The sequence below is a fragment of the Phyllosticta citribraziliensis genome (genome assembly GCF_038025025.1).
Source record: "Phyllosticta citribraziliensis strain CPC 17464 chromosome Unknown J3D65scaffold_9, whole genome shotgun sequence".
Taxonomy (NCBI): Eukaryota; Fungi; Ascomycota; class Dothideomycetes; order Botryosphaeriales; family Phyllostictaceae; genus Phyllosticta; species Phyllosticta citribraziliensis.
In genome coordinates this window covers 875,815-899,056 of record NW_027117346.1, presented here as the reverse complement: position 1 = coordinate 899,056, position 23,242 = coordinate 875,815, and the positions used below count along the sequence as shown (strand labels likewise).

At 57.0% G+C, this 23,242-nt stretch overlaps 12 protein-coding genes across 12 annotated transcripts; 8 read left to right on the top strand and 4 right to left on the bottom strand.

The window, feature by feature from the left end:
• Positions 1–1,545, top strand: J3D65DRAFT_632182 (endoglucanase-4). The gene has a single exon (XM_066800992.1). It carries the CDS (start codon positions 189–191, stop codon positions 1,389–1,391), a length of 1,203 nt encoding a protein of 400 aa, XP_066653068.1. The 5' UTR covers positions 1–188; the 3' UTR covers positions 1,392–1,545.
• A 1,396-nt stretch (positions 1,546–2,941) lies between these two features.
• J3D65DRAFT_467933 (uncharacterized protein) lies at positions 2,942–3,796 on the bottom strand. Its single transcript, XM_066796488.1, has 4 exons — positions 3,712–3,796; positions 3,401–3,628; positions 3,139–3,271; positions 2,942–3,068 (listed from the first exon to the last, which is right to left on the bottom strand). The coding sequence occupies exons 1-4, from the start codon at positions 3,729–3,731 to the stop codon at positions 2,967–2,969; spliced, it is 483 nt and encodes a 160-aa protein (XP_066653067.1). The 5' UTR covers positions 3,732–3,796; the 3' UTR covers positions 2,942–2,966.
• Positions 3,797–3,896: 100 nt separating this feature from the next.
• Positions 3,897–5,573, top strand: J3D65DRAFT_632175 (nucleoporin complex subunit 54-domain-containing protein). The gene is made up of 4 exons (XM_066800991.1): positions 3,897–4,229; positions 4,281–4,455; positions 4,513–5,165; positions 5,217–5,573. The coding sequence occupies exons 1-4, from the start codon at positions 4,128–4,130 to the stop codon at positions 5,328–5,330; spliced, it is 1,044 nt and encodes a 347-aa protein (XP_066653066.1). The 5' UTR covers positions 3,897–4,127; the 3' UTR covers positions 5,331–5,573.
• J3D65DRAFT_632173 (uncharacterized protein) lies at positions 5,351–5,979 on the bottom strand. Its single transcript, XM_066800990.1, has 3 exons — positions 5,917–5,979; positions 5,768–5,866; positions 5,351–5,709 (listed from the first exon to the last, which is right to left on the bottom strand). Exons 1-3 carry the CDS (start codon positions 5,927–5,929, stop codon positions 5,666–5,668), a joined length of 156 nt encoding a protein of 51 aa, XP_066653065.1. The 5' UTR covers positions 5,930–5,979; the 3' UTR covers positions 5,351–5,665.
• Positions 5,814–8,099, top strand: J3D65DRAFT_467424 (uncharacterized protein). Its single transcript, XM_066796486.1, has 3 exons — positions 5,814–6,920; positions 6,976–7,454; positions 7,506–8,099. Exons 1-3 carry the CDS (start codon positions 6,297–6,299, stop codon positions 7,750–7,752), a joined length of 1,350 nt encoding a protein of 449 aa, XP_066653064.1. The 5' UTR covers positions 5,814–6,296; the 3' UTR covers positions 7,753–8,099.
• Positions 8,100–8,740: 641 nt separating this feature from the next.
• On the bottom strand, positions 8,741–9,643 carry J3D65DRAFT_632168 (uncharacterized protein). The gene has a single exon (XM_066800989.1). The coding sequence runs from the start codon at positions 9,464–9,466 to the stop codon at positions 8,915–8,917; it is 552 nt and encodes a 183-aa protein (XP_066653063.1). The 5' UTR covers positions 9,467–9,643; the 3' UTR covers positions 8,741–8,914.
• A 686-nt stretch (positions 9,644–10,329) lies between these two features.
• J3D65DRAFT_467427 (uncharacterized protein) lies at positions 10,330–11,285 on the bottom strand. The gene has a single exon (XM_066796487.1). The coding sequence runs from the start codon at positions 11,028–11,030 to the stop codon at positions 10,413–10,415; it is 618 nt and encodes a 205-aa protein (XP_066653062.1). The 5' UTR covers positions 11,031–11,285; the 3' UTR covers positions 10,330–10,412.
• A 3,319-nt stretch (positions 11,286–14,604) lies between these two features.
• On the top strand, positions 14,605–15,777 carry J3D65DRAFT_557426 (uncharacterized protein; the record flags this gene model as incomplete). The annotated part of the gene is made up of 1 exon (XM_066797309.1): positions 14,605–15,777. The coding sequence occupies one exon, from the start codon at positions 14,605–14,607 to the stop codon at positions 15,775–15,777; it is 1,173 nt and encodes a 390-aa protein (XP_066653061.1).
• An 851-nt stretch (positions 15,778–16,628) lies between these two features.
• On the top strand, positions 16,629–16,940 carry J3D65DRAFT_632158 (uncharacterized protein). The gene has a single exon (XM_066800988.1). It carries the CDS (start codon positions 16,645–16,647, stop codon positions 16,867–16,869), a length of 225 nt encoding a protein of 74 aa, XP_066653060.1. The 5' UTR covers positions 16,629–16,644; the 3' UTR covers positions 16,870–16,940.
• A 208-nt stretch (positions 16,941–17,148) lies between these two features.
• J3D65DRAFT_632156 (uncharacterized protein) lies at positions 17,149–19,008 on the top strand. Its single transcript, XM_066800987.1, has one exon. It carries the CDS (start codon positions 17,196–17,198, stop codon positions 18,813–18,815), a length of 1,620 nt encoding a protein of 539 aa, XP_066653059.1. The 5' UTR covers positions 17,149–17,195; the 3' UTR covers positions 18,816–19,008.
• A 1,229-nt stretch (positions 19,009–20,237) lies between these two features.
• J3D65DRAFT_632145 (CDC50/LEM3 family) lies at positions 20,238–21,630 on the top strand. The gene is made up of 3 exons (XM_066800986.1): positions 20,238–21,102; positions 21,153–21,315; positions 21,374–21,630. The coding sequence occupies exons 1-3, from the start codon at positions 20,295–20,297 to the stop codon at positions 21,465–21,467; spliced, it is 1,065 nt and encodes a 354-aa protein (XP_066653058.1). The 5' UTR covers positions 20,238–20,294; the 3' UTR covers positions 21,468–21,630.
• Positions 21,631–22,208: 578 nt separating this feature from the next.
• Positions 22,209–22,922, top strand: J3D65DRAFT_556504 (uncharacterized protein; the record flags this gene model as incomplete). The annotated part of the gene is made up of 1 exon (XM_066797267.1): positions 22,209–22,922. The coding sequence occupies one exon, from the start codon at positions 22,209–22,211 to the stop codon at positions 22,920–22,922; it is 714 nt and encodes a 237-aa protein (XP_066653057.1).
• Between the last annotated feature and the right edge of the window lie 320 nt (positions 22,923–23,242).

The following is a 23,242-nucleotide window of genomic DNA, read 5'->3' as shown; positions in this document are numbered from 1 at the left end:
AAGATATTCTCTTGCAGTCTGCAGTCGTTCTTTCTCTCATCACCTTCTTTCTTCGGATTATCCTTCACTGTGTGAAGCTGGAATCCATACACTCTCTCTTGCTTTGACAGCACTTCCGTTCCCTCCAACAACACTTCGCTCTTTCATCGCAGACGCAAGCCGTTCTGTCTCCAAATCCCAATCCAAAAATGTCCGCCATCTTCAAGAACGCCGCCCTTCTGGGTGCTCTTGCTTCCACGGCCGCCGCCCACGGAACCCTCCAGGGCATCGTTGCCGACGGTACCTACCATCAGGGTTACTCTCCTTCGATGCAGTACCAGACTCCGGCTCCTGTCGTCATCGGTTGGGCTATTCCCGATGACCTTGACAACGGCTATGTGGCTCCTGATGCCTACACCGACGCCAACATCATCTGCCACAAGGGCGCCACCAACGCCCAGACCTCGGCATCCGTCGCGGCTGGCAGCAACGTCACTCTTGAATGGACCGAGTGGCCTGAAAGCCACCATGGCCCGGTCATCAGCTACTTGGCCAACTGCAATGGCAACTGCACCACTGTCGACAAGACCACTCTGGAGTGGGTCAAGATCGATGCCGCCGGCCTGATTGACGGTTCCAGCGTCCCGGGTACCTGGGCCTCGGACGAACTGATCAGCAACAACAACTCCTGGGTCACGACCATCCCGTCCAGCATCGCCGCCGGCAACTACGTCCTCCGCAACGAAATCATTGCTCTCCACGGCGCCGAGAGCCAGGACGGCGCCCAGAACTACCCCCAGTGTGTCAACCTGGAAATCACCGGCTCCGGTTCCGATGACTTGACCACTGGCGGTACTCTGGGTACCAAGCTGTACAGCGAGACTGACCCTGGTATCCTCGTCAACATCTACGCCAGCATGAGCTCTTACACCATTCCTGGTCCTACTCTGTACACGGCCGGCAGCGGTGCGGCGGCCACGGGAGCTTCTACTGCTGCCGCTGCCACCACGCCGGCTTCGTCGGCTGCTCAGGCTACTACGCCCGCCACCACCACTCCCGCTGCTCAAGCTACTTCTTCCGCGGCGGCCACCCCCGTCGCCAGCAGCTCTGCCGTTGGCGTCGCCGAAGTCTCTTCGGCCGTCACCTCTGCCGCTGCCGCTCCCGCTGCCACCACTCCCGCGGCCTCGGACATTGCCGGCCTCTCCTCGCTCATCCCCACGTCCGTCGCTACCCAGGCCGTGACGGCCGTCGCGACGGCCACCGGCGTCCCCAAGCCCGACGCCCAGCTGCCTGACAACTTCACCGTCAAGCAGCTGATGCAGTGGTTCGAGTACGTCGTTGCCAACATCCTCAAGTCGTCTGGCTCCGGCCGCCAGCACGCTCGTGACCTCTCGGCCGCCAACAAGGCCTAAGTGTTGCCTCCGAGAGTGTCTTTCTGTGACGATGAGACGGGTTGTTTCGATTCTTGATGCGATGGCTTTCGGTTATTTCAGGCTTGGAGTCTTTGGTGGTAGCCGGTGATGGAGAATTAGCTTCTATGTAAACATAGTGTACAAAACCTGAAGACTTGGATTTGGAATTTGCAATGAATACCCATGTTTTGAGGTGATTCCTCGGTGTTCGGCCTGTCTGGTACGTCAGCAACCAGGTTGGAAGTATTTGTAGAGTGACAGTGCTTGGGGTATCGTCCATATCAGCACATCTGGAAGATGAGGGGTCTTACAATATTGCAAGACTGTCCTAAAGACGCCACGTCGAGGACAAGATCAATTCAGTGATGATCAGAATCTTATAAGCTGTCAGCATGCGACAACATCAGCAGAATCCTGCAAGAGCGACTTGGGCGCCCCCCGTTCGCGGCGTATTCGTCATGTGACATCGGACGTCTGCCAAACAGGCCCACCCAGCAAACCAACAAGAGCTCCCCACGCCGAATATTCCTAAGCGCGAAAGTTTTCTTGAAGAATACAATCAAACGCATGATACAGTTGCTGTGCTCCAGTGAGATCTTGCCATTGGAACAATGACATGAACCCACATGCGGTACCTAAGTTGTGGCCTGGCATCAGTCAAATGCAAAGATGTCTTCTACACGCCGGCATCCTGATTGTGGGATATTTCCAATTCGGGTCTCGTTTCTTTTCAGTCCGGAGCGGTAGCGTAGAGTGTCTAGCAATGAGGCTCGGTGTGAGGTATTCGCGCAGGCAAAGGCGGTGGCTATGGGAAGATACATCAGTTCTCAGTTCTCTCTCATCAGAGTTTTCCAATACTCTTCACCCCTGCCTCTTTTCTTGGTTCTGAAGGACTGAACATTCCCTGAATGTGGTCCCTGCAGGTGTCTTAATCCTCTCCACTTCGGTTGATCCCGATGTGTAGATAGAGTTTCTGGCAAGTTTCGGGTGCCGGTTGCTCACCCCCGTAGAGATTCCTCGTTCGATGGAATGTACGATGTGCGTCGAGAAGTGGTCGACCTTTTATCATGCTTTCGTAACTGGCGAGTGGTTAGTTGAGATAACGCTGGCCTCTTCCGTCCTTTTGACAGAAGCTGCAGTAGACATGCTTCTTTATCTACAAAATTGGTGCAACTTCTGTCTCTGTCTCCGCGCCGGTCAGAACTTGAGGGAGACACTTCTGCCTAGAGCGACCTCGAGGCATAGCGCACAATGTGGATGATGGAGAGAAGTAGGCTTGTCAAACTTTGTAAGAGAGATGCAGCATCCAAACCACGTAGACAAGGGAGACTTCCGCCCGTCTCTTTCTATCACAGAAACATGCACAAACTGCTGCCCGAAGCTCGAGCTTTTGTTTAAACCTGGCCTATGGTGGAACCGGCAGAGATGTAACCACTGCGATGAAGAAGAAAACAAGGGGCCCAAGGTCGGACAAGTGCTTTGGTATTTCTTGATTCTTGAGGATACCGACGGATCACATCTCTGATTGAGGCTGTCGGGCACCATGTCTAACAAATGAGTCCTGCATCTCGTAGTCTATGGTGATCCAAGGAAGCCGTCATCAGCAAATAGCTGCTTCTCACGCAGATGGACAGGGACTTCGCCCTTGGGTGTATCCGGGATAGTTTTCTCCAGGTTCTACTGACACGTTAGCAAGACGCCGAAGAGTCTTGTAAAGCCGAAAGAATATGGCTTTTGGGCGACGAACAATCTTTTCAAAGACACACTTGTTCAGCACGCGCTCCGCGCGGCGGCACTTCCACAGCTGGTGGTTCTTTGACTCGAGACAGTTCCAATGGTACCGAAACTCGTTCAGGCAGTGCTTGTTGATATCTTCGAGCCTGCGGCACGAGCGTCATCAGCGCCGTACTTGTACCGAGTCCCCCGAGCACCCCGCATGGACGCGATTGTCGTGGAGGACATGTCATCTCCAATTGCAACCATTCGCACAGATGTGATTGAGAGCTTACACGCTGGTGGCGCATCTCGTCACCTTTCTGCCCTCCTTGAGACACTCCAGTTCACCACGTCCTTTGGAATCATCCTTGCACATCATGTAGTCGTCGTTGTAGGGTTTGCATCTCGCACCAATGAAGAACGCAGCGCTCATGAGGGGAGCAGAGGTAGAGCCGACTTCCTTGACCTTGGGGATGTGGTCGGGCATAGGAGTAACATCGATCAGCACGCGGTCGTTGAACCTGCGATACGAAATCAGCACGGGCTTTGGTAGGCCAATTCATGAGGTCAAGCATGGTAGCAGCCTCTTCTCCAAAAGTCGTACCTGGGTTCGCGGGCCGCCATGTTGAGTGTTCTGGCGTGGATAATCCAGAATCAAGGTGAGGTTATTGGATGATGCGGAGCTGGCGGGCGAGCACCGTGTGGAGCTCTCGTCCCCAGAGTCCCTAGCTCGCCGCCGAGAATCAGCCGCGCGGCGTCAAGCTCGATTCCCGCTTGGTCCAAAAGAAACAACAGACCATCGCACCCAAGCAACCAGGCCCGCACCTCCACCGCCATGAGCCGCCGCGACTGAGGCTCAAGACGCTTTCCACACTCCCCGAGCCTCACGCCTAGAGCGACATTTGCGGTTCTTCGTCTCACATCTCACCAGCGACGCGTCTCGCCGACTTTGCGCCTGCCTTTGCGCTTTGCTTCCTGGCCGACTGCGTTGATTCTCCTTCTTTACAGCAATACAGCAGGATGTCTTTTTCTTGGAATCAGGGGAGCACCTTTGGGGGTAGCCAGCAGGGCGGTGGCTCTGGGCTCTTCGGCAACAGCCTCGGCGCCAGTCAAAATAATCAGGTAATTGATCCAACGACCCATGGCGCAATCGGGTGCTCATCATGTTCAAAGCAACCTCAAGGAAGCAGCCTTTTTGGAGGCTCTACAAACCCACAACAGAACCAGCCTGCGCCCACCCAATCAGCGCCACTAGGCCAGAGCGTCTTTGGTACTCCTCTGCCTCCCCCGCAACCTCTGGGGGCACCCAATGCCTCCAGCTCCGTGTGGCAGCCACCACCTCCGGCTCGTAAGTTTGTCCAAATACCGCTATTCTCGGCACATGGGCTGATCTCACCCTGTCAAGACCAAAAGTCCATCCCCGAACAAATGAAGGAGGTCATCAACAAATGGGACCCCTCGCAAAGCTCGTCTGCGTTCCAATACTACTTTTACAACCAAGTGAAGCCCCAAAAGGCACCATACTACGTTGCGCCCCCCGACGAAGATCCCAAAGCATGGGAGGAGGCACTGGCAAAGAAGCCAAACGAGGGCGCCATTCCCATCATCGGCCGCGGATTCACTTCGGTTGGCACACGTCTTGAGCAGCAGGCAAAGGCTGTTGGAGCACTCCAGTCTCGTTTGCATGAGATGAACAACACGCTAGACGAGCTTCTCCGGAAGCATGACTTGGAGGTTTCGGTTCGCGTGACGGAGGCGAAGAGGAAACATGTTGCGCTCACCAAGCGATGCCTGCAGCTGGCTGCCAAAGCACAAGTCTTGAGGAATCGGGGCTATGCAATGGATCCCAGGGAAGAAGAGCTCAAGAAGACGCTCAAGGCGCTCGAGCGAAAGGTCTTTGACCCCATGTTGAATGGAAAGCAAGAGGAGATCTGGGGCAAGCTGCACGGCATTCGGATGAGTGCAAGACGGCTACAAGAAGAAGTCGAAAGGACGGGAAGGAAGACCAAGGTAGAGGAAGAGCCGCTGGACGAGGAGAGCGTGAAGGCGATAAAGAAGGTTGGCGCTCGTACAAACTCCCCGCAACAGATCCCTGCTAACAGTTTGTAGGTTCTCAGCGACTTTGACCAGCAGTTGGAGCATCTCCGCAAGGAGTTGACTTCGATCACGAAGGAGTGGACCGAATGGCACGACCTCAGCACTTCACCTGCGAACACGAGATGATCCGATAACACTTTGGGATGGAGAGAAGTTGGAGAGCTTTCGGCTTTGAATAAGTCTTGGGTTGCGCAAGATACCATGCCGTGCATTCTAAGAAGGTGGGAGGAAGGGAGGGAGCGGAGGCCGTGAAGCTTGCGCAGGCGCCTCTAGCAGGCCGACCACCATGGCACAGGTAGATCGCGCAAGTTCAGATGCAGAGGTTTAATGACCATTGCTGCATATTCCCCAAAGCAAATGAGACTTGACCCGTTGAGAGAGACCTGCTAAACGCCCAACCCTGGCTCCGGTGCCAATTTTCGCCCTACCATCTCAATCCAGTACTGGTACAGCATCCGTGTCTAGCGGCCGAAGAAGCTTGTGACGTAGTCGACGGCCAAGGGAGCTGAGTAAATTATACCGTCAGCAAGGCTACACGGGGATTTGCTCCGGGCAAGTCTTACAAAGGTAGAGGAGCGTGCAGGCTGCGTAGGCAAAGTTGAGAGTCTGGTTTGCGTCGTTGACTTGCTTGGCCAACTCGGCCTTGCTGGGCGGTGGTGGGGCTACAAGACAGATTAGCACAGACGCAAAAAGGGCTGATTGGATGACCCACGTCCTCCGAACATTGTGGTGGTGTTGTGAAGTGGGATTCAATTGCAAATGACGATGACGCTGCGCTGGAGCTGGATGCTGCGGCGAGGTTGCGCGGAAATCTTGCTAGCCTAGCGCGACAAAGAAGTAGTGACCGCAGATGACGTGTGATGCTGCTTTAGGTGCGGCTACTACATACCTGCCTCGTGCACGGACAACCGCCGACGCGGAGCGACTTTCCTTCGGCGCGCGCTGTACCTCAACTCCCACAACGACAACCAACCGCAACCTCACCACAAACCCTTCGATCGAACGCTTTGAATCTCCAAGCTCTCACATCGCTCTGTGAAACCTTTGACGACTGCACCCGTTCCACGCTGCGATATCCATACTGCGACAACCATGGAGGACGTTGAATTCGACTCGACTCCCGACCCCAGCACGCTGCCGGAAGCTGGCAACGACCCGCAAGAGCCTGTCCGCCCCGAGATTGACGAAGAGGCGTCCACCCCAAATCCACCCATCGGAGCTCCGCAGCAAGACATGGAGCTCACGGAAGCTGGAGAAGGCACGGGCGACATGGAGGCTGAGAACAAGGGAGACGATCTGTCCGACGCAGATTCAGTTCTATCAGACGTCGACGAGGCACAATTCGAGGACTTTGACCCCAACGCCATCGCCATCGAAGACCGTCCGGCCATCGCGGTGGACGAGAGCAACGTCAATCTGATCGGTGTACACAAGAGGAAGCGCGATGGCGACGGTGAAGGAGGCAGGAAGAAGAGAAAGGAGAGCAGGAGAGAGAAGCCAAAGAAGAGCAGGAAGAGGCGCGGCGAAGACGAGAATGACCTTGGTGCTACTCCTGTGGAGACGGGTCCGAGGGAGAGGAGGAGCAGGAAAAAGGCAACCCCAGAGCCAGAGGACTGGGAGAATCTACCTCCCGATGAGCGTCGCAAGCGTGAGCTGGATGCAAAGATGGATGCTGCTTTGAAGCCAAAAACAAAGCGCCGCGTTCAGAAGGGTATCGTGAGTGATGTACTCCATGGCAAATCTGACTGTTGAGTTGCTAACGAGGGAAAAGGACTTGGAAGCGCAAGCTGACGCGGAGATTGACGACATGCGCCGTCGCATGACTGACGCTGCAAAGGCTGACAACGAGGGCCGTGAGCGCGGATTGCCTGCTACCAACAAGCTCAAGCTTCTGCCAGAAGTGGTCGCTCTTCTGAACCGCAACAATCTGCAGAATAACCTGGTGGATCCCGACATCAACTTGCTCCAGGCGGTCCGTTTCTTCCTGGAGCCGCTGAATGACGGCAGTCTGCCCGCATACAATATTCAGCGTGAGCTGTTTGCTACCTTGGCGAAACTTCCCATCACCAAAGACTCGCTGGTCGCCAGTGGCATAGGAAAGGTCATTCACTTCTACACAAAGAGCAAGAGACCAGAGAACAGCATCAAGACTCAAGCTGAGCGCCTGATGGCCGAGTGGACTCGACCAATCCTCAAGCGGTCCGATGACTACCGCAAGAAGGAGGTTACAGAGGCCGCTTACGATCCTACGTATGTCTCATATAATTCCATCTCAAGGAGTATGCTAACCGAAATCCGCAGGCGCCTTCCCGATCGTACTGCTGTCAAGGCATCATCGCAGCAGCAAGCTGCAGCCGCTGCACGTGCCAAGGCTCTCGCACCGCCAGCCATGTTTGACCGCGCACGTCAACAGACCCAGATGCGCAGCTTTACAATTGCGCCCAAGAGCCAACCAATTGTCAACACCCAGTCGGTCAAGTCAGTCGGTCAGTCAGACGCGGCAAAGCGCTTGAAGCTAGGCCGAGCTGGTGGTAGTCGCCGTGGTTAAGAGCACATGTTTATCCAAACAGCAAACGACTCTGTCACGACGCCAGGTTTGCAATGAGACAGACACTCGAGTATGTGATTGCGCCGAAGCTTTGGCTTGGAGTGGATGGTGGACATGCGTCGGGAGAGCGCGGCGGACGGAATCCTCTTCTTTCATTACTTTCCGAGAAAGACCGGGCATTCGGGTGCCTTGATAGATGATGGCGTGGTCATGCTCCTCCGCCTTTTTCCGCCTCGGCTGGATTGATCATCACAGCTGCATCTCACTCCTCCCAGATGAAAGGTGGGCATGGCTGGTCGGAGGCGTAGCTTAGTCACGCCGCCAAACCCACCGCTGACGGGCCGTCGGAGCGGGCGGGCAATTTTGGCGGTGGAGGCGGCAGTTCTCTTCATTTTTGAGGCTTGGAGAGGGGGTGGGCCTTTCTGGGGGCGTTCGTTCTCTTCTTCTCTTTTATGTGGCGCGCGGTCGATAACGGAGAAGAGAAAAAAGCAATGGTTGGTGTTGGCGGAGGCGGCACCCTATCTAAATCAAACCCATGTTGCACTGAAGAGGTGTTTCCGTCTCTGTTTTCCTTTTCCTCTCTTCACCTCTTCCTGTTTCTTTCTTGGCTACACTGGATGAGGGTGTGCTGCTGTCTTATTCTTTGAGCTCATGGGATAAGCGTCGTCGTCGTCCTCGTCGTGCTGCTGATTTCATGGACGGGACAAGCGACGGCGGGAGCAACATCATCAGCTCGGCAGGGATTGCTGGGTGGCATGCCATCCATGTGCGGTATGGCACATGGGCAGCGGCGACGGTCGACGGGGAAGCAAAAGAAAATCATTCGTTTTGTTCATGGGACCATTTCCATAATTCGATCATCCTCGTTGCGAGGCTTTGCCTGGCTTCGTCTTGCTGCTTGGCGACAGACTGACTGACTGGCCGGAGGTGTTTCCTTGCCTTCTTATCTTTTCCCATTTGGTCCTTTTCTTTTCTTTTTCTTCGGCGTTGTCTCCTTCTCTCCATCTCCATCTCTCTCTGCATCATTGGGCATGCCATCAGCAATGCTACTATCAATGCCACCCACACACTCACTCACCGCCAGATGTTCGTCTCAGCGCAGTCCTTGCACTTTTCGAAATCGTCCCTTTGCTAGCCTACTCTGCTCGGTCCTGCCCTGGCCTTACTGCCGCCTCCCGTCGTACATGCATAGTGGGCTGGATTGCGCCGGGCTGGGCTCTGCTGGACGCCGTCGCCGCTGCAATGACCGATTGATCGATGAATGGGTTTGCATCGTCGTGTTGTTGCCCCTCCTCATCCTCCTCCTCCTCAACTCGTTCAACCGTCCATCTACCCCCATCAAGAATATTCCGCGATGCGTGTATCTGGGAAGCAAGTAATTACACCACACTATACCTTCACTCCATGCCCATTCTCTCCTCTGACAAGACCGACGGGGCACGGCACAGCATAGCAGCTCGCCAATCGACGCTCCTTGCAACCAAGGCAGTGTCCAATGCGCGCAAGCCGCTCCAGCGCGTACCGAACTGATCCAAAACCGAGGACAAGGTGTCGGGTTCCGAGGGGCCAAAAGCAAGTAAGTATTTGAGGGCGCCGAACGTGGCGGTGTGGCGGCGGCGGCGGCGGCGGCGGGGAAAAGGAAAACCGTGGAGAAAATAGGCAAGGAAAGGGAAGATTGCGATGGTGGGTATATGCGAACACATGTAGGGGACATGGCATAGGACACAGGCTTACTCCAGTTGCAAGGCTAGATCGCTAGTATCTGGCACCGAAGAACCATCGCTCATGCCCTTCCCTCCCCTGTTCTTTTCTTTTTTCCCTCTTTCTGCCTTACTTTTTTTTCTTTCCCCCTTCCTCCTGTGCCTATTCTTTTTCCTACTTCTCTTCTCCCGCGTACCCCGCCGGTTCGGCGTCTGCGGTCAGTTGGCAGCACTGACCAGGAATTCTCGAATGAACGGCCATGTGTTGAGTTGCCGCTGTAGGCATGTAGGCATGGTGAGGTAATTGAGTCGGTAGTTGAGCCTGACTTGAATCTCTTGTGTGCTATCCTGTGTGCTGTTCCATCTGCTGCCCGCTCGCTGAAATCTAATGATTCGCAAACATCGGAGTTCTGGGTGGGCGAGATATGTCCATGTGCAGTCAGTGAAGCGCAGCTAGATAGAGCAGGTAGGAGCGGTTGGATGCTGTAGAGGTTGCCGCGCGCTTGCGCTTGCGCTTGGTTATTCTCATACTGGTTTTCGCTTTTTGGAGCGACGTGGTGCGCTCGCGGTGGCATGATGGGTGTTGGGCATACAGACAGACAGATTTGTTTGTAGATGGGTAGCCAGGTCTACCAGAACCTCTCAACTATCTTCTCCACCTTCGTCACCTCTTCAAACATGAATGAAGATAGCTAGTGGGTGGGTAGCTGTCTGACGAGAGGGTGATGGGTGTGTATGCTACTCGTCGACAGTACGTGTAGATATATTGATGCTTCTGGTCTGTGAGCGAGTGGTCGTCCTTCTCGAAGGTGTGATGAGCAGGCGAAACTGCCTGCCAACCTACCTCACCATCAAAACGCCGCCCTCCTTTCCCGCCTACCTCTCTCCCCTCCCATCATGTCATTCTCTACGGGTCTCCTCATCTCCTCCTCACCCCTCCCCCACTCCCCCATCTCCATCTCATCCCGCAATCACATCACATCGCAATCGCCCACCGCTTTTCTTACTACATCCACAACCACATCTCGCGCACACAGCAAACATACGTCCATGCGCGCACCTACATGAGGAGGATGCACGCAGGTAGCAAACGAGATCGACAATCATGCCATGCCATGCCATGCCATGCCGCCTCTCGTCTGACCCCGATCTCCGCGGCACATACATACAGCCGTTGACCCTGCCCTGCTCTGCGCGGGCCGCCGTGCGATGCGTCGTTGAATGAGGGGAGGCGGCCGGTCCGGCAGCCATCATCGTCAACATCGATGGTGTGCAGCAGGAGGAGGCAGGCATCCGGACTGTCAAAAGCGTGTGTCCGAGCGCACGGCAGGCGTGTAAAGACAGAGACAGACCGAGAGATACACACGGTATGTACGCATGTACCCCATGGCCTCCAGACCGGTCGGCGGGTGGGCGGGGGGTCCTGACATGTCTGTATGTCTGTGTGTATGCGTGGTGGTGGTCTCTCCCCGTCCGACACAACGCCAGATGCAAGACGGACCCCGGCTTCTCGGCTTCTCTCACCGTATGTGCTCGCTCGTGTGCGGCCGGGGTCAGAGACAGGACAGAAGTGGACATGACATGGTTGAGGAGAGAAAGAGAGAAGGAGAGGGACGGAGAGGGAGAAACAGAGACACGGCGTCTGTATGTACGTGATTGCAGCGCTGCAGCGCGGCGGTGCGACGCCAGGTGCACAAGGGCCAAAAATGGAGGTACAGTACAATTTAGATGATGGAGAAGGAGGAGGGGGAAGAGTTGATTGCACGGATCATGGCCGGCCAGACCAGAAAAGTGGCGATACTGGCCTGGCCGCCCCTTCGTGTGGTGTTGGGTAGGGGCAAATAGGATGGTTGTGTGTCTCGGAAGAACGGGAAGGATGGACGACAGGAAACAAGATGGACTGGGATGCGCAGCAAATGGGTGTGTTGAAGCGAGGTGATTGAACTATGTGGTTGCCTGGCGGCGCAACCATGGCGGCGCAGCAGAGGCGATTGGTCATTCCATGGCAGTGATCTTGATGGAAGAGGAGAGGCGGGCGATGATTTCCTGCATGGTGTTGATGAGGGAAATTGGCCATCTGTGAGGTCATGGTCATGGTTGTGGTGGTGATGGTGGTTGAGTTAGCGGCGCGGGAAGCGTTGAGCGGTCCCAAGCGTCTGGGTAAGCCGATTTGGGCAACGCGAATCAGAGGCAGTGTGAGGGTCTTGAAGCAGCAGATAGGGGCAGGTGATGTTGGGAAGCGTAGAGTAGACTACTGTAAAGGGCCTGTCGCACCAACAGGGCTGCGGAAACCGGGGAGGAGGGCAATTGTGGGTGGATTGCAGGTATTCCGAGGTAGATGGTGGTTGAGCAAAGCAGTTGTGCGGACGGGTTCAATGCGGGGAGGAATTCTCCGCTGCAAATGCGGATGCCGTGCAAAGCATGCTGCCGCGGGTGTGCCGTTGGGGAGAGGACAAGGTCAACGGTGACCATGTGATGAAGAAAAAAGAGGCAGTGAGCCTGGAAAAGAGGTTGCGAATGCGAGCAGCAAGATGCTGTGGAACCCACCGTGAAGGCTTGGATGGTGTTGTAGTAGTGGGATGGAGACTGACTGACTCACTCGGGGCCGACAGGGTTCAGGCACCAGCAACCGGCGGCTGCAACCTAATTGAAAATTCTGAAAACCGGGGCTCCGACGGCGAAAAGGCTGGAGAAGAAGCGAAGAGAAAAAAAAACGAAGAAAAAAAAAAAAAAAGAGGGCAAGAGACTGTGTCCTGACTGGGTGGTCCCACAGGCGACCTACCTGGTGGCCTCTGTCAAGCCAGAGGCCTGTGCGACAGCGCGCCTGCAGCAATCTTAATTGACATGCATGGACGGGACCGATCTGTACAGCCTCGTACTGCAGAGGGAGAGGCAGAGGGGCGCGTGCAAGAGCAGCCCAGATGGAGGATGTTTGACGTCTTTTTTTCGAAAGGGGGGCCTGACCTGACGTCTTGGTGTCCGTGTCGGTAGAGGGAGTCGGCGCGAACCGCACCGCACCCCCACACGTGGGTATTTGACGACATTGGGGCCGCGGCAGAGGCGCCTTTCGCTCCGGCTGTCGATGAAGTTGAAGTTGCGGTCGGTGGTGATGGAGGAGTTGGGCAGTGGAGGGAATGGAAGCCAGGGTCTTGGGGGCAGTCTGGATTGTGGCCACTAGCCCGAGACGGCAGCTCGAGCAGCAATCAAGAGTTGTCCAGGTCGAGGCCTCCGCTTGCGCGGGCAGCACACCCGCAGAAGGCGCACGATAAAAGATGCAGGGTCCCACGGATCACCTCTGCAGCCGACCTGAGGCGACGGGCGGGGCCTATCAACCCAGATGGTCATGGTATGGTGATGGCGTGCAGCCGCCCGTCGCGCAGCAAACACAGATGTGTGGGGGAGAGGAGAGGTGTTTGGGCGGGCAGATGGCCGGCGGTAGAGGCCTGGCAGAGGTGCCCCCATGATCGCAATTGGAATGTCTCGGGCTCATGGCGACAAGAAGCGATAAGCCGTCAGGTGAGGAGGTTTCGGAGCCCTTTCACATGCGCCCTTTGGCACCAGCAGTCCACGAGGAGGCCCTTTTTGCCAGAAACGGACCGGGTATGACGTCGACGGGTTAGGGGAGAGGAACCGGTCAGCAGGCTCTTGGGCCCAGTCGTTTGGAGCAGAGCTTGTTGGGTGCGAGACTGCGAGAGTCTGCGCCCGTCAATGGCTGCCCCGTTTGCATTCTCGTCGCGCGCAGGCGGGCAGGCATTGACGGACGGCGACGGGAATTGGTTGTTGATGTTGCTTGGTTTGTCCTGCTACACGTGCAAATCAAACCCAAGGGTCAGTCAGGTCGGCGTCTCGAGACAGGCCGCGCCACCCGACGCGAGCCAAGGCGCCATTGTTGGCTGCCATGGTGTTTAGGCTGTCGCCGGACGCGTTGGTCGTTTTTGGCGCGGGCGTGTTGGGGGCGTGAGGTGAGGCCGTGGAGTGAGTGGGTGGGTGGAGGTGGGGATGCGACACAACCGTGGTTCGTTGGCCTGGCCGTGGGAGGGCATTGAGCGCATTCCTGCAGTCACACGGCTGCTTTGAGATGGGGAGTCAATGGCATCAATTGCGGCCATGAGAGAGGAATGTGAGAGAGAGAGAGAGAGAGAGAGATAGAGAGAGAGAGAGAGTAATCAGCATGGGCAATGGGCAATGGGCAATGGAACCACCTCAACCCCAAGGATGCGCCTCGCTAGCGCCTCTGTCATGTCTCCTCCACCATGATCCATCCACGTCCCGCCACAACCTTTTCCAATCGATGGAGTCAAGTCAGCGCCGCCTCATCCCATCCACCCACAGCACCCGGTTCAATCACATCCATCGCCAATCCCATCCATGGCATCATGCCGCCGCGCACCGCTCCGCCACACCCTCGCCGTCCCCGAGTGCCATTCGTCAGCAGAGGCTCACCTCAGGTGCCTGATGATGGACTGCCCTGCCACTCGTCCCTATCAGTTGACACCAGCGATCTGCCGCCTTGTCGCACTCCTCGTAACCCTTGCGGGCGGCGCGTGGCGGCCCTCGTCCTCGTCTTCGTCCTTTGTCCTGCCCTGGGCTATTGTGCGAGCGACGCTTCCGCATGATGTCTAATCAGCAGTCATCTGCTCCTTCCAGTCATCGACCAAGCTCCCTGCCTGAGCCTGAGCCTGAGCCTGAGCCTGAGCCTGTCCAGACAGCTCCAAAGCCCACAGCCAGCCAGCCAGCCAGCCAGCCTAAGCCTCTCAGCCTTCTGCGGCGGCCCAAGCGTGCCTTCGTTCATAAGGATGCCTTTGTCCGCCACATCCATCGCGCTCGCTCCCGATTCAGCTTTCTTCAACTCTCTCTCCGACTCTCTCGCTCCCACTCACTCATCCTCCCTCCCTCTCTCAATCCATCAATCCGACCGTCCTGGTTCTGCCTAATTCCACTTCTGACCGGCCAAGACTACCCTGCCCCTATTGGCTCCAGCTACAGTACCTATAACAAGCCAGTCGCTCGCCACCTCAGCGACCAACGCAACACCCCGTCCCTCCAGCGCACGCCTTCCAGCACCTTCCCCGGCGCCGCCTGCTGCCCTAAAACACCCCCCGGCCCTCCCCAGCTGGACCTACGCTCTTCTGCCAACTCTTGGTCGCAAACAATGGACTCCCGCCCGCCAACTACTCAAAAGCCCGCCAAACTCTTCTCCGTCTCTTCGCTCCTCTCACCGCCCGAAATGAAGCGCTCCGACAGCTTCTCCAGATCGCCAATTCCCAACCATGTCGCCTCTGCTCCGGAACCTGCCAAATCTTCGCCCTTTGCCGACTCCATCAGGCACACGACCGTCCACGCGGTTCCCAGCAACGTGCGCGCCTCGACCCAAGGCCTGCCTCCCTCTCCACCTGTTTCGCCCTATGAGCAAACACACAAGGAGGACTCTCAGGGCTCGGTGGTAGAGGACACGAGCAGGGACCCGCCTCTGTTCCCTCCGTCCACGAGCGGTGACAGGATCGACACCACCGCCCCCCTGTTCCCAAGCACCTCTTCGACTCCTGAGCACGACAACATCATCTCGCAGCACATCGCCGCCACGGCTCCCCGCCACCCCTCGGTCCTTCCCTCCAGGTCCGACTACGAATTGGCCATCTCCTTCAGGTCTTGCGTTCTCGACCTCTATTCCAGGAATCCCAGGGAGTACTTGCGAAACGAGCGCGCCACCTGGCACGTCTATGGCCGCGGAGCAGGCAACAAGCAGAGGAGCAAGCCATTGAAGCAATTGGCACCTGCGCCTGCTGGCGTTCGCAAGACAAAGCCCGCCACCGCCAGAGTCCCTCGCGCGCCTCGCGCCACTAAGCGAACCCCCAAGGCGGTCCCTCTTGACTCGTTCGAAGTCAAGCCTGCCGCCACACCCAAAGCACCGAGAGTCGTGACCGCTCGGGATGACGTCGATTTCCGCTCAATTCCGGACTACTCGCCACCTCTGTCTACTTTGCCCGAAGATGGCAGGAAGATTATGAAGACGGATTGGAAAGGCCCGCCCCTCGACCTCTCGACAGACCCGGACCGCGAGCTTCTCCACCCTTCGGAGCTCATCATGGCGGGCGTCTTGCGACTCAGCTGCGCGACCTACATTGCCAACAAGCGCCGCATCTTTGCTGCCCGCGTCAAGGCCCTCCAAAAGGGCGAGGATTTCAACAAGACCAAGGCGCAGCAGGCCTGCAAGATTGATGTAAACAAGGCGAGCAAGCTGTGGTCGGCATATGATCGCATTGGCTGGTTCAAGCCTCACCACTTCCAAAAGTACCTCGGCAGCGTCATCGAGTTCGACCAGTAATGGCGAGCACGAGTACGACGCATGCAGCAGTTCGCCGGCCGATCGCTGACCGTGTGAAACTCTGAGACCATTCCCGAAGAAGCTTTTGAACAGTGGATTCTTGTCGAGATTCTACGCTTTGTCGACACGACGGTGTTTGGGGAGCTATTACAGACTGTTCGGAGCATTTTCATTTCATCAATTCGGCATATTCTGGACGGTAAGGCGTTTTCGGTTTCTTCTTCCAAGCTGCTCCAGGACAAACTTCTGGCGGCAAGCTCGCACACGGTGGAACATTTCGCACATTTCCCCGCTTTTTCTGACGGCTGGGACACGCACACACACACACACACATCACGACAGCGGCGTTCTTGGATATGTATGAGGGGCGTTTTGGGGAGCCTGTTTTGGGACACAACCTTCGGTTTACTGTTTCGGCTTGGGCCGGTGTCAGTCCGCCCTGCCCTGCCCCTTTGTGCTTCCGTTTCCGTTTTTTGACCCAGTTCGCGTCTTTGCACCGGCGGGATCACATTATATCCCCATCCATGTCATCTTCTCTGATACCCCCACCATCCACTTTTTTCACACCATCACGTCTTGGGACTGCTTTCCGTCGCTTTTTTGCGACGTTCATGAAAGCAGGAGGAGATATTATCTTCGGCAAGTTCACGACTTATCCATACTCATTCCGGCTTTTTGATCTCGTTTGAGTCGCCCCTTTGGACAGACAGGGGCCAGTTTGAGAGTTTGCGCGAGACTTTAGTGCATGCTGCGACAAGCGCAGGCACCAGATAGACTTATCTACCGGGTTTTATTCTCTTGCAGTGCTCGAACAAGCTTAATTGTGCCAAACCGTCCACATCGCCCACATCGACCTTTGCCGTAGACATGTCATGGCTGCATTGGCTCTCGCGTGCCTGCTGGATGCCCTTTTTGACCCATATCGCTCAATCGACCGTCGTGATAGACACATTACGGTCGCATTGGCACTCGCGTGCGCGAGAATGCCATGGGCCATCTTCGATGCAAGTGTCATGCGGGAGCCGCATCGCGATGCCTTTTCTGCCAGAGGCATGTGCCGGGCCACGGCCACTCGCCACTGGTCGGAAATAGTGTCTCTACTCTGTCAACAAAGAACGCGCCTGCTGCGTCGGGTGGAATCTGAGTCCGATCGCGACCTCTTTCCGGAGTGAACACTGCGGCATCGGTGATCGTGGGGTAGGTTTGATATGTACATAAGCTTGGAGAGAGGAGGGGGCTCCGGATGAAAGAGGATTTATGAAAGAAGAAGGGAAATAAGAAAGACTGGAGGGCCTTGCTGTCTTCTTCGTTTGCTTGCTAGCTACGGACGTCTGTCTGGTACCTACCTACATACCTACTACGTACGGGACTCGATACCTTGCTACATTCACACGCACGCTCGCACCCACGCACGCAACATGGCTCCAGCACTGCCAGGCTCGGAAGTGCCGTCGAAGACGACAGCGGGCCAAGAACAGCAACAGCAACAGTCGTCGCGCCGACAGAGCCGAACGACGTCCTTCAGCTCCTTCACCACGCTCGACGCCGCGCTGCGCTCCATGTCCGTCACGCCGTCGGCGCCGGCGTTGGCGTGGGATAACAATCCTTCGACAATTGCTCCCGCTCCTACTGCTCCGCCCGCTGCTTCTCCCCAACACCACCACCGCCGTTTTGGTTCTTATCACTCCAGCACGTACCGCTTTGCACAGCAGCAACAGCAGCGGACGCGGTGCCCGTCGTCTATTTGCCCACATGCGCGGTTGGACGACGGCGGCGAGGAGGCGGCGCCTCTGCCCGACTGTCGAGTGCCGCCGCAGCCACTGCGGCCCCAACAGCATCGACATCTGGTGACTGCGCCGGCGCTGCTGCAGACACAGCGGCTATGCGAGGGAAGTGAGGCGGCGAAGGAGGAAGAGCAGGGAGTGGAGGCGAACGAAGAGGATGAGGCAGAAGGCGAGGCGCGGGACATTTTTGCTTCGCCACGACGGACAACGGATCATGGCAAGACAGGCGAAAATGGCGGCGGCGGCGAGGTTGTTGGGCTTCGCCGCATCGCCAGTGAAGAGGAGCAGCAGCAGCTCGACTACCGCGACGTCGTGGCGTCCAGCAACCACGGCCGCCCATCGTACGCCACGTTGACCTTCTCATCGTCCTTCTCAACATCGTCGTCGTCTTCATCGTCGTCTGGGTCTTCGTCGTCGACCACCACGGTGTCATCCTCAGCCACCGACTCTTCTTCTAGCTCCTCGTCTACCGTCACGGCTGGCAAGGGCTTCTCGACAACGACTCCTGGAGACAGCGCTGCTGGAGGCGGCGTGCACAGGCGAGCCAGCGCACCCGCCGCGCCCACACTGTCGTCGTCGTGGGGTAGCTTTTGCCCTTTGTTAGCCCGCCTGCCCTCATACGACGAAGAGAACACGCCGGCCCCTGAGAGCCCTGGCACCGCTCCCAACACGCCTGGCCCGATGCATCTGCACCTACCGGGAAGTGGAGGAGTTGGGTCACGACGTCCCTACACCCCGTCTCCTCTGACCCCCTTTCCTAACCACTCGTCGTACTTCCGCCCCTTGCCACCCACGTCTGCCTCGTCCTCTTCATACATGCGCTCGCCCTCGCCGTATGCCCACGCCACGCGTCGTGCGTCGGCCATGGCGGCGCCGTGCTCGCCGGCATCCAGCTCGCGCGGCCGCGACTACATGAACCCAGACACGCCGCCGCGGACCCCGCCAGCTGCGGCAGCCCTCATGATGGCAGCGCTGGAGCGGCGCCGCAGCGAGAGCGCGGCCGTCTTGACGCGCAAAGGGCTCGAGTCTAGGTCTTGCTCGCCGGTCAGCGGCAGTCGGAGCTTGGTGCTGCAGTGCGCAAGCTGCGGCCGCCGCAAGCCTGAAAAGAGCCGCTTCTGCTGTGGGTGGCCGCCTGTGCACATGGTCTTGTTTCATGGACCGAGTGGGAAGGGCTGGGCCCAGGAGAGCAAGAAGAAGAAGAGCAGCAGGGTGTCGAGGAGAAGCCGGGCTGTGAGTGGTGGAGGAATCGAGTGACTGGGAATGTGATTGAATGACTTGTACTTGCTGTGCTGCTTTGTTTTGACTGGAGGCAAGGAAATGATACACCTGGGTGATTTGGAGCGAGAATACCTGGAGCCATCGAGAATGGCCATGATTTGGAGGAAACTTGCTTGGAATGGCGAGGCTTTGCTGCGAGATTAGACGAGATAGGCAACGAATAAAGGAGACACAGCATGGATGAAATGATGCGCCATGGTGCAAGCGCTGTGATGAAACGAAAATGGTAAGATGATCAAACTCTTTTTCCGATTGACGGCGGCGCATCGACGGCAAAGTGACCAGTTGGGGGCTCGCAGCACGATTGAATCAGCAGGGGAGCAATCGATGCTTGTAGACAGGTACAATGGCCAGCTTGCTCCTTTGGTGGAGACGTGCAGTTGAGTCTGGACTTCAAACGCTGCAGCGGTCAGTCATAACCCCGCCCTGTCGACGGCACGCCCGTCTCAGATCGGGCGCAGAAAGAAAGGCTGTTGGGCGTAGCATCTGGATGCTGAAAGTCAATTGGAGACGCGTACTCTTGGCCCGGATCCTGTTTACTTGTCCGGATTCCTGCTGACACGTCAGAGTCACAACGGCTAAGAATAACTGGAGGGCTGGAATGGGGCAGAGCAGAGCTTCAATTGTCAAGTCACCGGGACGGACGGGAAGGCGCTTGGCAATGACGAAAGGGACCCGTCACTCACGTGGTCGATGGAGTTGACCGGGAGCGACCTGAGTTCCGTTGTCTGCGCCGGTACTCGTCCGGATGTCGTTGATGATGAATCGATGGAGTTGAGTTGCGGATTAGTCGGGCCCCGGCAGACAGCCCGAGGCCAGAGAGCCTGCGCCACGCAGGCAGCCACTTCAGGGCTGCGGACATCCCAAAATAGCTAGAGCGAAGCGGGCGGCCTCCATCCAACGCGCCTCCGACTCCGTACTCCACGCAAGCACCGCATCTCAACTCCACCGCGCGCCTCGGATCTGCGGTCCCTCCTCTCTCCCATCGCTGCCGGATGCGCCCACTGTCGCCCGCGCTGCCCCGCCGCCCATGATGTCGCAAACGAACGTCCAGCACACGGACTCGATCAGTAGCCAGGAACCGCACTCGGATGATGGAAAGAAGACAAAGAGCAGGAGACCTGCGAGTACGCAACTGCCACACGCCAACCCTCGGAAAATGCTCATGTGCTGATGGTTCTTTGCTGTGATTAAGACACCGCCTTTCGCCAGCAGCGCCTCAAGGCCTGGCAGTACGTCGTCCATCCCGCATGCTGCCGCCGCTCCCGAATTGCACTTGCTGACAGCAGCCTTTCGCAGACCCATCCTCACACCCAAGACCGTCCTGCCGCTCTTCTTTGTTGTCGGAATCATCTTTGCTCCCATCGGTGGACTGCTGATATGGGCGAGTGCCCAGGTGCGTCGCCCTACTGCTAAGCCCGTGGCCCGGGCATTGGACAAAGCCAAACCCGCCGAATGTGTATTGATTCTGTGCAGGTTGAGCAGATTGCGATTGACTATTCAGACTGTGCAGCCAAAGCCAAGAACTCGACCAACCTTCGCTACCCGCCCGAGGCTAGCGACTTTGTCGATGTGCCTTCTGACAGGGTCAACAGCCACTTCAAGTCTCGCCAAGTTACCGGAGGCCGGCCGAAATGGGCTCACAGCACAGTCATGGTCAACTACTCGAGTTCGGTCTCGGTCAACACCTCGGTTTGCTCGCTCCAATTCGACATTGAAAACGACATTGGCCCGCCAGTCCTCATGTACTACCGCCTTACCGACTTTTACCAGAACCACCGCCGCTACGTCAAGTCGGAAGATGCCACGCAACTCCAAGGCACGTTTCGCAGCAACAGCTCAATCTCCGGCAGTGACTGCGATCCTTTGAAGCTGGATGAAAATGGAAAGGCTTACTACCCGTGCGGCTTGATTGCAAACTCACTGTTCAACGACACCTTCAAGACTCCGCTCGAGCTCATCACCGTGGGAACCGGCGACGAGAGGTTTTACAACATGACCAACAAGGGCATCGCTTGGGCAAGCGACAAGGAATTGTACAAGAAGGCGCCCTACACGAATGATCAGGTTTCGCCTCCTCCGAACTGGCGGAAGCGGTATCCGGACGGGTACACTGACGACAACCCAATCCCAAACCTCAACGAAGACGAGTCTTTCCAGGTTTGGATGAGGACAGCCGGATTGCCGGCATTTAGCAAGCTTGCGCTGCGGAATGATACGGCTACCATGAGGGTTGGACGGTACCAGATGGACATTTATGATAGTAAGTGAGGGTGGCGTTGTCAGAGATGGCGGGCCTGCTGACGCACGCAGACTTCGACGTTACAGAGTATGGTGGTACCAAGTCCATACTTATTTCGACCAGGACGGTGATGGGCGGCAAGAACCCGTTCCTCGGAATCGCCTATGTCGTGGTCGGTGGACTTTGCATACTTCTGGGCACCCTCTTCACGGCTACCCACCTGATCAAGCCAAGGCAAGTACCGGCTGCGGCAGACAAAGCCACGGCGATCGTTCGACTGACATGAGTCTAGAAAACTCGGCGACCACACTTACTTGACCTGGAATAACGACAACCCCAGCTCGGCCCACGCCACCGGCCGAAGCTTGAGACCGGGCGAGGCTTGATGGGAAAAATTGCAAGATAACGTTTCTTTGGATATTCTTTGACTTATTGCACGCCTGGCGTTGACGGTCCTGGGACATTGTATAAGGATGGCATAGGTGCTTTTGACTGCTCCCTTCTAGATGTTTTCGAGTTTCACAATGATGATGCATAAATTCCTTCTGGGCCCTCTCCTTGCCGCGTGTATCGAAATTCTAGGCACAAGCTCACTAGTCCCAGGTCTCACCTGCCGAGCCAGACGTTGGGTCTGCGTGTAGGGCTGCTTTGTCGTACAGTGATACCCTGGAAACAAGCCGTTTTCGTCCAGAATGGTCAAGCTCCAGAATTGCCACGAGGACGTTCTAGAGAGGCATCCATCGTGCACGTCTAGACGTCCACCATATCGCATGGAATCCAGACCATCGCCATGAGGAGGATATATAGTGGGAGATGGGGGCTCTCAAGTGTCCATCATCAGCACATTCAGCAGTGCAGATTTCCTCCGATCCCACAACTCCCTCATCTGTCATTTCCAATCAAAACCAAAAGACTGCCCCTCAAGAGCCAGCATGCACAAGTTCATCCTCCTCCTCGCCTCTCTGGGCGGCCTTGCCTTTGCCGGGAACGGCACGGGGCACGCAGAGCTTTCGCACTTTGACTGCGGCTCCCAGCAAGGACACGCCAAAGAAGAGCTGATGGCGGCCATCAAGGACCACCACAGCGCGCAGACGGCAAAGGGCGGGTCAGCGGCCGCTCGTGCCGCCATGCTGGCGCGTGACAGCGGCGACATTGCCATCGACACGTACTTCCACGTCGTGACGACAAACGCCAAGGCAGGGCAGTTCTCCAACTGGCAGCAGATGGCCAACGACCAAGCGACGACCCTGAACAAGGCGTACAACTCGCACGGCATCAGCTTCAACCTCAAGGGGTCGGAGCTGACCAAGAACGACGCGTGGGCATCGGCCAAGTCGGACAGCCAGGACATCAAGGACATGAAGAAGGCGCTTCGCAAGGGCGGCTACGCCAGCCTCAACATCTACTTCCACTCGGACCTGGGGGGCGGGATCCTGGGCACCTGCACCATGCCGTCGGCCATTGGGGGCGGGTCGGCGTCGGACTACAACACGGACGGGTGCAGCGTCAACGCGGGCACGATGCCCGGCGGCAGCCAGCTGGGCTTCAACCAGGGCATGACGGCGGTTCACGAGACGGGCCACTGGATGGGCCTGCTGCACACGTTCGAGGGCAACTCGTGCGACGGCGACGGCGACCTCATCGACGACACTCGCGCCGAGGCCGAGAGCACCGACGGCTGCCCTACCTCGCCCGCGAAGAACTCGTGCCCTGGCCTGTCCGGCGTCGACCCCATTCACAATTACATGGACTACTCGATCGACTCGTGCTATGAGGACTTTACCCCCATGCAGCAGCAGCGCATGCACAACCTCTGGGGCCAGTTCAGGCAGGGCAAGTAGGTCGGCCTGGCCCGCACGGGGAGATGAGATGTCGGGGATAAGAGGGTAAATTGCACTGTCGATGGAAAGTCTGCTTTGACTTGCGTTGCTTGGTTGTGCGTTACAGTCTTCTTGCTTTTACCCTGCCTCCTTTCTCGCCGTCTGTCAAGTCACTGTTTCAGGAGTCGTTGGTCGGGCTGGGGGAAGTGTCTTCTGGGGGAGTCTTTGGTCTGTTCATTGCCTGTTGCTGCCGTTGCTGCGGTATACCACTCGCTCGCCTCCTTTCGCAGCGGCGGCAGCTTCTGTCTTGTCGGGTTCTGGCTTGGAGTTTTTTGATCCGG

Bases quoted from the DNA above. Each gene is read 5' to 3' on its own strand.
- J3D65DRAFT_632182 (XM_066800992.1), top strand. From the start codon at position 189: ATGTCCGCCATCTTCAAGAACGCCGCCCTTCTGGGTGCTCTTGCTTCC.
- J3D65DRAFT_467933 (XM_066796488.1), bottom strand. From the start codon at position 3,731: ATGGCGGCCCGCGAACCCAG. The intron at 3,629-3,711 runs GTACGACTTTTG...TTCGTATCGCAG, and splicing joins ATGGCGGCCCGCGAACCCAG to GTTCAACGACCGCGTGCTGA. The intron at 3,272-3,400 runs GTAAGCTCTCAA...CTCGTGCCGCAG, and splicing joins ACGAGATGCGCCACCAGCGT to GCTCGAAGATATCAACAAGC.
- J3D65DRAFT_632175 (XM_066800991.1), top strand. From the start codon at position 4,128: ATGTCTTTTTCTTGGAATCAGGGGAGCACCTTTGGGGGTAGCCAGCAG. The intron at 4,230-4,280 runs GTAATTGATCCA...TCATGTTCAAAG, and splicing joins GCGCCAGTCAAAATAATCAG to CAACCTCAAGGAAGCAGCCT. The intron at 5,166-5,216 runs GTTGGCGCTCGT...AACAGTTTGTAG, and splicing joins GCGTGAAGGCGATAAAGAAG to GTTCTCAGCGACTTTGACCA.
- J3D65DRAFT_632173 (XM_066800990.1), bottom strand. The intron at 5,710-5,767 runs GTAAGACTTGCC...TAATTTACTCAG, and splicing joins CTGCACGCTCCTCTACCTTT to CTCCCTTGGCCGTCGACTAC.
- J3D65DRAFT_467424 (XM_066796486.1), top strand. From the start codon at position 6,297: ATGGAGGACGTTGAATTCGACTCGACTCCCGACCCCAGCACGCTGCCG. The intron at 6,921-6,975 runs GTGAGTGATGTA...ACGAGGGAAAAG, and splicing joins GCCGCGTTCAGAAGGGTATC to GACTTGGAAGCGCAAGCTGA. The intron at 7,455-7,505 runs GTATGTCTCATA...CGAAATCCGCAG, and splicing joins GAGGCCGCTTACGATCCTAC to GCGCCTTCCCGATCGTACTG.
- J3D65DRAFT_632168 (XM_066800989.1), bottom strand. From the start codon at position 9,466: ATGTCCCCTACATGTGTTCGCATATACCCACCATCGCAATCTTCCCTT.
- J3D65DRAFT_467427 (XM_066796487.1), bottom strand. From the start codon at position 11,030: ATGTCCACTTCTGTCCTGTCTCTGACCCCGGCCGCACACGAGCGAGCA.
- J3D65DRAFT_632158 (XM_066800988.1), top strand. From the start codon at position 16,645: ATGTCATGGCTGCATTGGCTCTCGCGTGCCTGCTGGATGCCCTTTTTG.
- J3D65DRAFT_632156 (XM_066800987.1), top strand. From the start codon at position 17,196: ATGGCTCCAGCACTGCCAGGCTCGGAAGTGCCGTCGAAGACGACAGCG.
- J3D65DRAFT_632145 (XM_066800986.1), top strand. From the start codon at position 20,295: ATGTGTATTGATTCTGTGCAGGTTGAGCAGATTGCGATTGACTATTCA. The intron at 21,103-21,152 runs GTAAGTGAGGGT...TGACGCACGCAG, and splicing joins CCAGATGGACATTTATGATA to ACTTCGACGTTACAGAGTAT. The intron at 21,316-21,373 runs GCAAGTACCGGC...ACATGAGTCTAG, and splicing joins ACCCACCTGATCAAGCCAAG to AAAACTCGGCGACCACACTT.